Here is a 13962-nt window from a genome sequence, read left to right as displayed (position 1 = left end):
AGAGGCACACTTGATATGCTTGGCTTGACTGGGTGTATGGGAGTAGGGCAAGGTGGGATGGGGGCTGTGCGTGTGTGCTTGTGCGCGTCGGCGTGTGTGCTTGTGCGCGCGCACACAGCGAGGTAGGGGGTAGCTTTGCATGGCTGCAATGCCATTAAAGAGGCAACTGGAAATTAAGGGCTTGCAACTGACAGCACACGTTGAATGAGAAACCCCTGCAGCTGCTAACAATGAGGCGAGCCGGACAATGTGCATGTTAAAGACAAAAATAGTGTTCTGAACTCAGCCCCTCATGTGACTATTGTGCGTTTTGTCATCTTTATGTCACCTTAAACGTATCCAGTTAATTTGGTATGTGTATAAACACTTGTGTAATTAACTCCATCTGCTACTGTGTGAATAGTTTTCTCACTTTTCTCACAATTTTCTTCGAACTAGCTGCAGAAGATAATGGTCCACATGGCGCAGATGTAACCTGCTGGTTTTAAAATAAAGCAGAAAAGCTTAAGAGCACAATTAAGCATTAAAAAATGTCACTTTTTTTCTCTCAGAGGAAAAAAAGATAGCTCTAAGAACATTAACTTCTTGAGTTGACCACAGGATGCGCTAAAAAACACTGTTTAACCTCGACACTCTCTTTTCTGTCACAGCACTTGCAGAAGCAGGACGGCGCGTACAGCCCGGAGTCGTGCCTCTACTACTGCACCCTGTGTGACTACTCCACCAAGGCCCGCCTCAACCTGGTGCAGCACGCCCGCTCAGCTCGCCACCAGCAGAACGAAGGGCTGAGGAAACTCCAGCTGCACCAGCAAGGCCTGGGAGGGGACGAGGACGGACTGAGCTTCCACGAGTTGTTCCACGTCAAGGAGTGCCCCTCCAGCCAAGGTCTGTAACTTGATTTGTCTGTTCGCTAAAGCTGCTATGATCTGATTTCGGTCTTTTTTTACACACACCCTTACAGTTTTTGCTTTTATTTTCAGTTTGCTTCCTGTTTAGTTTGTCAACTTCGCGTCAGTTGTGCTGGTCACTCTTCCGCCTTTGAAGCCACATCTATCTTTCTTTACTCCTTACGCTCCTCCCCCTGTCTTTTTCTCTATTTTTGCACCACTCCCTCCTTATTCTGTCAAAACCTCTCCTCCTCCCACCGTCCCTCCTTCTTCGGCCTTCATATCCAGATCACGTCTCTCGATACAGACCCGTCCATTCCTCCTAATCTCTCCAAAATGAGCATACTGTTCCTATTAGGCTGCCGTGCTTATATCTGCTACACACACACACACACACAGACAAACACACACAATGTCCCGTGCACAGGGACATCCCAGGCAGGCAGGCAGTCAGTTTATGAAATTTCACCTTGGGAGTATCTCGTAGTGAAAAGGCCTGTGCACACATACACACACTTACACACACGCGCGTGCACACGTATGCTACGGCTACACAGTCTCTCCCTGGAGTGAGCTTTCATTTCCTTTCTCATGACCAAAGCAATTTGGCTTTCATTTAAGACTCTCCGTCCTGCCAGCAGCTAATAAGTGTAACAGAACTGTAAAACATTCAGAGAGACAAAAAAAAAAAAAGATTAATCGTTTTTCTTTGAGTGGGGGTTGGATGGTTGGTGAGGGGTTGCAGGGTGTAAGAGGGGAGGGGGCTGCGCTGTAATTTAAACCAGAAGACCAAGAGTCAGGGTCCATTATTTAGTCATCCCTATGTTAATGCTGCCGGGAGAAAATGAGCGCTTAACTTGTTTTTGCTTTGCTTGACCTGAAGGAGCGGGTGGGATGGGGTGTGGGGGTGGAGGGGGCGACACGTTTTGAATAGCATTCCAGCATAGCATTAGCCCATACATCCATCTGTGTGTGCGTGTGTGTGTGTATTTCAACATGCACTCCCCAAAGTGTCCTGTTTATACTGTACATGTACTCCCAAAACAGATGGGGGCCCAGCGCTTAGAAACATATGTGAATCCCAACACACACACATTCACACACACATGAACAGGAGAAGAGCTCCCAATCCTGAAATGGAGACTGTTGCCGGTGTACGTTTGGTTTTAATTACACATGGATCAAAGTTTCGGTGAGATTTGGGGTGCAGCAGAAAAGCATGCTTACATAAATCATTACCGTACATTTTAACACACACACACCCCCCTCCTCTTTCTCTTTCTCCTGCTCTCTTTTTGTATCTCTCTCTCTCCTTTTTTGTCCTGCTTACTCCTTCTCCCACTCTCCCCTGCTCCTGTCCGTTTTTTCAACCAGAACACAAGCCCCCCCTTTTTTTTTCTTTCTTCTCCTTCTTCTTTTTACATCTCAAACCAGCGAGCGCAACCATCTTTTAAACCTGTCAAAAGCAATATTCGCCCGCTGCACCTATTTCAAATGTTCCACTCTTAAAACACACCGTATTTGTTGCTCGGGCCGTCGTTTTTATGCCTCGGCTTTGATGCCACATGCTGAATTTCCATGAGGAAGCTAGCGCTAAGCTTAAGCGGACGCTGGCAGCGACCGAAATGCTAAGCCACTTTTTTTGGATGCCCTCCTTTTCCCCAGTCTATATAATTTTAGTGAACAACAGTATTCTTTCACAAGCTACATGGTAAATTTTTCAAAGGTAATTCCTTGTAGAGCACGCATGTTTTTCAGGTGTTTTCAAAGGAGTGTTCCAAGCAGATCTAAACACTGAATGTTAGCGTGATAAATGAGAGCTCTTGTTCTTGTCCTGCAGTCAAATAGGACGTTTAAAAAATGTTTTTATTGTATGTTTTTGAAGCTTGGCTCTTGCACAACATCACATGTGGATATTACACGCTAGAGGAGCTCATGTTATATGGAAGAAAAGGTATATTTTAGCAGCTTTATGCTCCCGTAGTGATAGATGATGTGAATGTTCTCACTGATGGAAAAGGCTCCGTAGTAGGCAACATTTCCTGCCAGTGTTCAGTTTAAGGACCCGCTTATTTGTGTGTACGTGCGTGTGTATGCGTGCCGCTAGTTTTCTGGGGCTCCAACTCCTGACTCGAGCACTTTCTGTTCATTAGAGACTGGTATGAAAAAGATTAATTTAAGTGCTGACCGGTATCTTTCTCTTAAAGCCTGGGACCTGGCACCGAGCCAGATAATTATAGGCCCATTTGGGAATAAGAGTTCTAATGCTCTGGACTTTATGTACATGTGAATGGCTTTCATTAAACAATTTTGATGCTGATTTTATGGCCTAATTAAGGATACAGGGCTGCAGAGACGCACCGTAAGGGTATAGGTGTTTGGAACAAAGAACACTTCTGCTGGACTGCATTGTGTGCATGTCAATGAGTGTGTTTGAGAACTTTTCACTCTTTGTTTTACTTTTGGGGCTCTTATTCCCAAACCTGGGCCCAGTCGTCCCATCCTTTACTCTGGTTAAACAGAACTGTTGAGAGAGATATTTAAAGTTGTGATCTTGAAGATCTCAGTTTCTCTCTTTGGCGGCATATCCAAACCCTGTTGCATGTGTGACGTCCACAGTTGGCTCCGGTTGTAACTCTTGATTTTGAAGTTGTATCTGTAGTCATCGATCTTTTCTTTGTTTGTTCAGCCATAGTAGATTACTGTTTACTCGCAACACTTGCAGAGACCGGAAAAGCAGCCGCTCAGCTCCGCCTACCCTCTCTGGCAGACCAACCACTGCTGGGTAATGGAAAAAGCGCCACTAAAGCCGCTTTCCCACTGGTCAAAAACCCACTAACACCTGGATTTTTTCCTTCCCTGGTCTGAAAAACCCGGGTCAGCGTGGACCATTGTGTTACCTCATTGGGCGATAGAGACTTTACAGACATTTATTTACATGAAAATCTTCGGTTATTACTTTAACGAAGACTGACTGTACTCCCAAAACTTTGTACCCACAGCTTTTTTCCCTGTGTCCTTTAAAGACAAAAGGCCCTCTGTGCCCACATTTGTGGGATAAATCATCCCTCTGTGTACAATTAGAAGTGTTAAAGCAAATTCAGTTTATAAAAAAATGCCAGTTTGCATCAGAAGAGCGAACATAAATGAATTGCCTCTCAACATGGAGGACTCGGGGGCCATGTTGCTTTGAGGGTCGTCCAAAAGTTGTTAGAGAAATTGGATTTTTCTTGTGCTCTTCTCCGCTCTGTAACGAAGTTACGTGCTGAATGGAGGCTGTTTAGCGACGTCTAAGAAGAAAAAGCAAAATATGACAGATTGCAAGTCATGGGTATTTCATCATAGATTTTATAATTCGACCAATTTGTTTAGCTGGATTTCGCGAGACATTAACAGTCTCTGAAGTTTAGTTGTTACAGTGATTTTTCTCCCCTTTGACTTCTCCTCTGTCGCCGCCCGTGTCTCGACCATCTGACCGTTTGTTTAGCCAGAACACAGCGAGGAGGTTTGTGTAGAAGTGCGTGAGTGTGTTTTTCTATGTATGCACCCTCGCCCATTAGCCTTGTGCTCCATCATGTGTAAAGCTCCTCATAAGCCAGACCAAGCAGAAACACTAGGGCCTTTTCTGCATACTTTACTTTCTGTCATCCCCCCTCCCTCCATCCCTCTGTCCCTCACAGAAAGGAAAGGGAGATGGGATCTTATGGAGGTAATTATTTCTGAGAGCCCAGCCTGTCATCCATCCCTCCACCACCCCTCCACCCACACATCTCCATCCCTCTATAACCCCCCCTAGCTCGCCGCCACCACCCAACATGCATTAAAGAGGGAGGGAGAGGACCCTCTTTGTCTGACTCCTTCTTTTAAACAAAAGACCTCTTCGGACTTAGAGACCAACAACACTTTTATCGTTTCCATGCGAGTGTGTCTATCCAGAGCCTTTTGTTTTCTCTGAGTGATAAGGCTCTGGGACATTTTCGGTTGCTAGTTAAATTAGCGTAGCTGTGCTAACCATTTACATAGCTGCTGTAGGCTAAAAAAGCGAGCCTAATGGACACTTATTATCGCTCTGTGTGCCTGTGTGCTGATGTGGATGTCGAAGTGTGTGCGTGGAGCAGACAGAGAGCAATTGTGCCATGTCGCGCCAACATTCCTTGTTTCCAAATTTACCCAAACCAAGAGCTGCATGAGTCAAAGCACCAAAAAACGATCATTCAATTTACGTCGTGGGAAAAGGGCTTTACTGTCCCCCGAAGAGCATTTCGATGTGATGACACCGAGGCATCTTTAACAGTATTAGGTTTTCCCTCCTCCTTCACTTTCACTCCTCCATCTTCTCCTCTTTTTTTCCCCCCCGACTGGGTGGTGGGGCTGGTTTTTGCCATTCCAGCGGTTCTCCTCTTTTTTTTTTTTTAAATAAGGTCTCTCCTCAGACAGAAGTCTATTTCCAGGGTTTGTCTCAGTAATTTGTGGCCATTACATAAACAGTCACGGATGGTCGGAGGAGTGAGAGAAAGGATGCAACACACACCCAGATCTAGCTAACCGCTGGAGTCAGCGCAGCGGTGGCCATTTTCTTTTTTAAAGTCAGGATGCAGAAGGTGAGAGCAGCTGTAAGTCTGCTGCATCCTTCTGATGAACTCATCCATTAGATGTTTGTTTGCATTACATGTTTAATAGGTTAAAGCAGCCGATTAAACCGCATATTGATTTCCTTACAAACAGCTGATTAGCTCCTGTTAATGAATTATACTTGACCTTTCCTTCCCCGTTTACCGTGCAACAGGAACTTACTTACATAAAAGGTAAAGTCTCAGACAAATCTCAGACAGGCGGGATCCATTCCTCGCATAATAAAAACTTGGAATGTTATTTTATGTGCCCGACACGACTTTAATGCCGTTCCTGGGGAGAACGGTTCTGATGAGAGTGATGTGATTTTACCCGAGAGGATTTGAGTGAAGTATGTAGCTTTTTTATTGCCGTGCAATTAGCTGGAGACAATACGCTGCCTTTTAAATCATTTGTCAAATCAAAATAAGACACGTTCATATATGTATATTATTATATTTTCGGCAAGTAGCAATTTACCCCCAAATTTCCCAAAACCATATTCTCTATGGCTGAGGGAGTAAAAGATGTGGTCATTTTTTGAATAATTCCATCCAAGCGAATTATAATTACTTTGCGGTCTGTGTGTGCACATAGGGGAAAAAAAGGGCAGCATGCTGACTTGTGCCTGCAAAAAAAAAAAAGGAGCCTCGTTCACCATAAACTATTTTTGAAATGGTGTGTCGGGGCGGTATGGGCTCAGGCCGATTGTTTTTCTTTGAGTTGAGCAGCTCTTTGGTGGAGGGGTATTACCCGGGCTAAATTGTTCCCTCATGTTTTCCGCCAAGGTTCTGTGCCCACCGCACTGACAGTTATAATTTGCAGAAATTGCGCTGATTATCTGAATTAGCATACCTGACCAATGCCACATTAGTCTTATTTACAATACAAAGCCGTGGGGCTATGAGGACGCATACTAAATATGACTTAACCCTTTGAAGGGGGGACTGGCGTCTCAGGGCCGGGTGATATCACAGAGCTTAGGGCCCCGCTCCATATGGAAGCAGACGCCTCTGGAAGGTCCTAGAAAAGGAAGTCCGACGAGTCGACCATATTGAAATCACAGTTATTCCATCTTTTTTCACCTTTCAGCTCTTCTTTTTCTCCGCCTTCACCCCCCTCCCTTTCTCCTTCCTTTTCACTCCAGCTCTTCTTTATTTTCTCCCTCCTCACCTCCATTCTTTTCTCTCTCTCTCTCCTCGATCCCCCTCATACACCCTCTGTCCATTGACTCTTAACCACAGATGGACAAAACAATGGGCCATGTCACACAGCATTAAGACAAACAATCCGCTGATGGGAGGAGGGCTGTGTGGAGCCGGAGCCACCGTAACCAGGCAATGCGCTCGCTCGGTCCAAGCAGCCACTAATCTCAGAGCGCGATGATTCAATTCACAGATGGACGTTTAAAGGCGGCCTGTATGCACGCACACTCACAAAGACCAAACGTTCAGGACGTCGCATTGTCAGGTAGAGTTCCTGCCATTCCTCGTAGCAGCAACAAATTCTTCCCGTATATCGCTCCCTTCTTCCTCACTCTCCTCCGTTTCCTTTCCCTCATCCATCAGTTGGAGGTATGGAATTGATAGCAGCTATTGATTATCTATAGCCAAGGCTAATCGTCGCTAACCGGGGGAAGCTTTCCTGCTATAGCAGCTGTCAGTGGCTTGTCGCGTACGCGGGTGTCTATGTGACCCTCCAGCGGTTCAGTAGTAATAGCTGTTCCTCTCCAGTGTTTACCTACACCACACTAATGGCCTCAAAGCAAGAAAAGATAGAATCTGGACGTGGAAGAATAAGGGAAAAGCTATGTTTTGTCTGCCCAAAGAAACACCGAGAGGCATGCCAAGTTTCACCTCCACACCTACGTGAATAAGACCCATCTCCCTCTCTCTCCTTTTCTTCATCTCCCTAATAGGAAATTTGAGCACACTGTGTGAGATTAAAGCCGAGAATCAATGCCTTGTGAGCAATAATTTCCAGACAAATCTCTTTCATCTTTTCTCTCCCCTTCTTCTTTTTTTTTTTTTCCTCCCCTCTCGTTCTCTCGTTCGTTTCTCTCCCACCTCCTAATGCTAACAGGGGGGTCCCGTGTCATGACATCCCTTTCGCTTTTATCATGTTCTAATAACGCTCTGAAAAATAGAGAGCGAAAGAGGAATGTGACAGAGAGAGGGGAGGGGAAAAAAAGGATGCGGGAGAGAGAGGAAAAAGAACAAGAAATGGATAGACTGATAAAAATCCATTGAATGAGCCTGGGTCTTGATTTGCGCTTTGATGTGGATGTCTTTGTGCAAATTAGACAAATATGCCCGCTGCTTTAGTCATCCTGACGCGCTTCGTAAGATGCCATCTGCCTTTGCTATCTTTGATGAATGATGGGAGGAAAGACAGGAAGGAAATGAGTGACAAGTTCATTTGTGGGGGCATGAAAATACATGTTTTTAAAGATATGGGTGATTGAATAGGGAGCAAAAATACAATGAAGAAAAGATGTTATGTAAGCAAAATGAAAGGGATGCACGATATTATCGGCAAGTTATCGGTATCATTTTTCTGCCGATATTTTCCGCCAATAAAACGTTTCATTCTGCCTAAATGCTCGATGATTCCCTAAAAAAGCTTGACGTAATGCTACATTGACTCGGCAACGAGTGTGTGCGCACACTGCCTGCTCAAAGTTATCAACAATATAGAACTAAAGACAAAAGAGTCACAGAAACTCAAGTCAATGAAAAGAAGGTAAAGAACTTTCACAACTCTTAACTAGCTAACAGTTAGCTCACGTTCTCGTCATTTTACCAGACTTAACAACATCAAACACGCTGAAAATACACTTGCGGCCAAAGCCGACGCTAATAGAGTGTAACATAAACATCAGTGCAAAACACACGATAAAAAGAGTCTGTCAGCGATCACTGATGTCTCCGTAGTAGGTGCAGGAAACAAGTCTGGGCATGTCTCCCTCACTGCCATGTTTTGGGGGGATGCTGCATTCAGGTGCACTCAGAAACATGAGTGATCAGACACGTGACCTTTTGTATAGCGCCTCTTCCGTGACGAAGGGTGCAAGATGTCTGCGGTATGGCAGTTTTTGGCCACTACAATAAGAGTAGGCGTGATATCAATTCCACTACAGGGGAGACTTGAGGTGGAAAAAAACATGTGCCTAATATATCGATATCGAAATCGGCAATCAGCAAATATCCGATATAGTGCATCCCTTAAACAGAAGCCTCCAAAAGACGGTTAAATATAATGGGAAACAAATAAAAACCAACGTATACGCAGATGATGCTCTGGTGTTTCTGCTTGGTTGCTTTACCCACGATGGCACACGGGTTTAATGGGCAAGCACACACACATATACACACACACACACGCACAAAAACACACACCTTGGTCAGGCCTTTGTTTCGAAAGCAGGTTAATGGGGAGTGAGGAAGAGGAGCGTTGCAATTTTCTGCTCTTTAGGCGCCAGAGAATTCTCTCCAGTGTAAGAGAGACCAGACTCTCAGCGTAATAGGCATTTTACACCCTCATCACCCCTTGCCACACAAACACACACTCACACACACACTCACACAAACACGAACACACACTCGGCAGGAACGTGTGGGAGTGTAATAGGCATTCTATGGTGTGTATTGCCGGTCCCCAGAGTGCTAGTAAGTGTTAGACATGCATAGAGTCGGCAATGAGACAATCAGCATGCTGAAATTGAAACCTTGTCTGGAGTCACACAGGAGGGGAGGAAGAGGAGCAGAGGGAGAGGAGGAGGAGAGGAGAGGAGGAAGGAGAAGATTAAATAAAAAAGAGTAGAGGAGAGAGGAAGGATGAGGAAGCAGGAGAGGAAGAAAGGAGAGACGGAGGGAGAGGAAATAGAAACTGATGTTTGTTTAATTGCCTAATAAGTGATGACACAGATAATTATGTCGCAAAAAGAGATGCTCCTCTTAGGCAGGGCCAGCGAGCAGCTGGATCTGTGTTTGCGTGTGTGTGTGTGTGTGTGTGTTGTCCTGTCACTCCCTATAGCCCCATCAACAGTCGTCCCCTCCAGCTGCATCAAGTATAGGACACCATTAAAGCATTACGGTTTGTGTCATATCAAATCATTCAGCTTAATTAACAAAACACACACACACTGTACGCTCAAAACACACACACACTCATCATTCGGAATCATTTTAATTACTCTGTAACATCCTGATTATTAATATCTCCGCTTCATATACCTGGGGATATGAAGACGAGAGTGTTCACCTATATTTCCCGCGCCGTGTGCGCGCAGGCGTGTGTGTCCATGTGTGTGTAAGCGATGCTCCCTTGACTTCGTATCTAATTGTCTTTTTTAATGACAATATTCCGCTGTGTGCCGGCTGTATGTAATGAGTCAGGGTGTGTCAAAGTGCAGGCCTGAGCTGTCTGCTTGAGTTAAGCTCTTCCCGTCTACTGTAGAAGCCTCCAGCGTCCACACACACACATGCGTGCGCGCACGCACACACTCAAAGAGACAGTATCAATGTGGGAGTTCCTGTATCTGACACGAGATTAAGAGGGCCAAGTGGAGGAACGTCGAAGAACTGCCCTGTTGCATTTGCAAGAAGGAAAAAGGACCATCCTGTCACAGAAGCGCGCGCACACACACACACACACATGCGAGCATCCTGTGCTGTAAGTGAGCAGTAGCCTCCCTTGCATTATTCACAGTGGCCGAGTGATCGAAGCCTGGTTCAATAGCACTAAAGCGGCGCACGCTGGAGAGATTTGTCTTACAAAACCTTGACACACACACAGGCGCACATATGCTCTCACACACATTGATTTTTGGTGGTGGGAATCTCCCAGGCTTTGGACGAAAGGCACGGACGTGAGAGGGGCTTCCCCCGTCAGAGCAACCCCCTGACAAACGCACGCATACACACACGCTCGCAGAGCATAGGCAAATACTGTAAGTACATCTTTAATTCTCTCAAAATGAGATGTGATGATGATGAGGTCCGGCGATAGCGTGAATACGAAAAATGAAAGAAAAAGTGCGAGATGGGAGATGAAGAATCTGCCTCTTAGATCTGATGGGGTTTCATTTACAGAAAGATGAGCTGATGGTGAAATAAAAAGCGGGAGAAAAAAAGTCTAAGAGATCATATTTCTTTTTTGCTGACTCCCTTTTTTTTTGCATTTCACCATCAGGGGGCTTTTTGCAAGCGAGGCAGAAAAATAAAATCACGCATTGCCTGATATGTCATATCTTTCCTCTGCAGCGTGTGTGTGTGCGTGTTTTCACACAGGCGTGTTCAATTTGAAGCCTTCACTTGATTTTAATAGCAATTTTTCTAACACATCAGTCACTTTATTCAGTTTTCCTATTTTCTTCAGAGCGGCAGAAAACGCAGCACAAACCGACCCCTCTGGCGTTTTTTGGCGTATTAACATGTATCGACAAGCCGGCGTTCACATGCCTGTAAACACTGACGCATACACACACAAACACACACCTCTGTCCCCCGAAGACATGTGATCAAGCAGGCCCAATCCTTTGTAATCATCTGGAACCCACACACACACATAAGTATAGTTCCCCTTCAATCCCGGGTAATGGTTTGGGGCAGGGGGCTGAAGCGGTGGGCTTCTTTCCCTTAGCCCCAGTGTCTTAAGCTGCCATTGATTAAATGTTAACTGATATACTCGGCCCTGGCAATCTTGTTAGAGCCGGAGCAGGCAGGCAGCTAGACAGACAGTTTAGGACCCGCGCCCTTCTGATCAATAGCACAGATAAAGATTTCATCCATCAATGAGCTCCCAAAACAAAAGGTATCTGATACCTGATTAGGCCCGTGGGGACGAGTACACACACAGATTTGAACATGAAATGCACACACGGCATGGAGGCACCCCGTACACACTCTGATGACAAATACATGCATCTGAAGTCAATCAGTTCCGCACATAATTACAACGCACACACACAGAGTTAAGTTTGCAGATAAGGCAGACCTGACTTTTCCCAGATGAAGGTTAATGATGCTGTGTTAGTTCACTAAGTGTGTATGCGTTTGTGCGTGCAGGTGTGTGCGTGTGTGTTTCCGTGCATTTAGGCCCTCAGAGCATGCCAAAGGCACCGCAAAACGTCTGAATCAATGTCTGGGCGACCACCACTGTTAAAGCGTATCAATAACGTTCCCCTATCTCCTTCCCCGGCTAACGTCACATGGCGGTTTGAACGTCCGAGCCTGGCCGCAATTAAGACTTAATTATAAATCAATATAAGGAGTCATTTGAATATTGATTCTTCCTTTTTTCCTCAAATTGTTAACATATTCCCCGTCCTGTCTACGCTTCCTTCTTTTTTTTTTTGTGTGTGTTCCAACTTTACGGAGAATCAATACTTCTCTTTACAGTCGTCGGAGAAGAGCCTTGCCATAATTGGAGCCAAAAACACGGCGGGATATCTTCATGGAGGTCGATTTTCAGAGGTGGTCAGAGAGAGGAGGGGGGGAGAGAAATGTCACAGCCCCTCAGATTCTGATGGCTTTTCAAATACAGTTAATGACGCTTTGTGGCTCTCGAAGAGTGATCTCATTTTAGGGGATTTTGGTTGACATTTGTTGTCACAAAGCCAAAATGCATTTCCATAATTTACACGGCTGACATTTTCTTTGATATGACACTGTATCGGAGCGCTTTCCTAAAAAAAACCTCATAATAATATCAATGCAACCCCGGTAACCTGCGTTTCATTTGATTAAATGATATCTTTTTGCTGTTTTATTTCCCCGCTCAACCATTTTTGGAGGGGCTGTGAGATTTTCAAGTGGCGTGTCAGGGGCCGGGAGTCTAATGCATGGAAACATGGAGCTTTCTGTTTTCTGACGGCTAGCAGAGATAAGGGAGAGATATGGCTCTAGCACTGGCTCAAATCTAAAACAGATCCCGCTCGGAGGGGAGAGGGGAGGGTTGGGGGAGTTAAGAAAGTGGAGGAAAGGAGAAAAAGGGAGGGGGGTTGGAGGTAGCAAGAAAAGGGAATATTGTCAATCCTCTAAGTGTCTGGCGGTGTCTCTCTTTCTTTCCCTCTTTCTCTCACTCTTTCTCTCCCCCCACTCTCGCTCGGTAATCTGATTTATTCGAAGCATATGTGTGCTGCTCTGTCTTTGTCTGCTTCTATTAGGGCCAGTGGGGGCCCATATGACATTGTTTAGCCAGTAATGAAATGGACATTTTTTGCATGTTTTTGAGAAAGTCAGAGGAAAGCCAACACTCCTTATTTGTAACCGTCTGCGAATACCATCTCCGGGGCAGTCGCCCTCGGGTCTCCGTGTGTGTGTATCACACAGATTACGGGATCCATGTGGTCATGTTGGAGATGATTCTGAGCAACCTAATGAACATTTGGGCTTTGAAGATATGTTTTTCTTTCTCTTCCGTGACTCTATTCTTCTTATGTGGAAGCGTTGCTGCCATCCTCAACGCCCTAACACATAATAAGGGCCTGATGATGCGCACGTTTTTGTTTCGCCCTGGACTATTGTCGGTATATGAAACCGTTATGCGCTAATGGCACCCCAGACAGCTGTACCCTCCTTTTAATAAGAAATGTAGTCATAGAAAAGCTTTGAAAAGGAACGCTGACATTTCTTTGTTTGTTTAAAACATCCAAAATAAATTTAAAGAAACAAATCAGCTGATAAAACTTTTCATCATCCTCTAACTGTGTTTCCATCGGTGCCGTCTATCTCCTGAAATCTTCCCTTTGATTCCCATCCCAGGATTACAGTCTTGTTTTTGGTGGCTCTGAAAGCAGATGGTTTTTATGCAGCTAAAAACGGGACAGTAGCCCAATAGGATAAAGATCTGTTTAAGCATTATCCATTTGGCCACTGCCCGTCACAGGCCTATTTTTAAGCATAGACACACACACACAAAAACAGCCATTCTCCTAAACCATGGCAGCCATTTTATTAGATTCCCCCGAGTCGTATTAGTTCCCGGAAAATAAATAAACCTTGAATACATGACAAGGAGCGGCCTGCTCAATTGGAAACTATATCTATCCTGCTGGTATCTTTGTTTACCATGTAAAGATGGATGGACAGATAGAGGGATAAATGGAGGCACTGAGGAAGGGACGGGATAGCTGTGTGAAAAGATATAAAAATAGATGGACAGATGGATAGATAGGTGGATAGATAAATGGATGGATAGATAGACGGATGAATGCGGCAGGGAGATCTTGTTGGGCTGATAGAGTTGAGCAGGTATGCCGAGAAACAGCTGCTTTCTTCATTAGGTTCATCTATCGATCTCGGACCCTCGCTGTGCGTGTCCGTCTATACGTGTGTGTGTGTGTGTGTGTGTTTTTGAGGGAGAGAGAGAGAGAGAGGGGGGAAAGACAGCAGCGTCTGTAGATAAGTGCTGGTAATAGAACAGAATGAATTCTTATCACAGAGATGGGAAGGCCATTAAC

General features: G+C 45.1%; 1 protein-coding gene across 1 annotated transcript in view; it reads left to right on the top strand.

Moving 5' to 3' along the window:
- Nucleotides 1-13962, top strand: part of zfhx4 (zinc finger homeobox 4) — a 55391-nt gene that overhangs the window by 16569 nt on the left and 24860 nt on the right. Inside the window, exon 3 of the mRNA XM_069667854.1 lies at nt 651-885. Coding sequence (XP_069523955.1) covers nt 651-885 — 235 coding nt within the window. The remainder of the gene's footprint in view (nt 1-650; nt 886-13962) is intronic.

Source organism: Semicossyphus pulcher, unplaced genomic scaffold, assembly GCF_022749685.1.
Source record: "Semicossyphus pulcher isolate SPU_LCO1_2020_fin unplaced genomic scaffold, fSemPul1.0.p SCAF_18, whole genome shotgun sequence".
NCBI lineage: Eukaryota > Metazoa > Chordata > Actinopteri > Labriformes > Labridae > Semicossyphus > Semicossyphus pulcher.
Note: the sequence above shows the minus strand (reverse complement) of the source record. Positions and strands in the feature narration are given on the sequence as shown.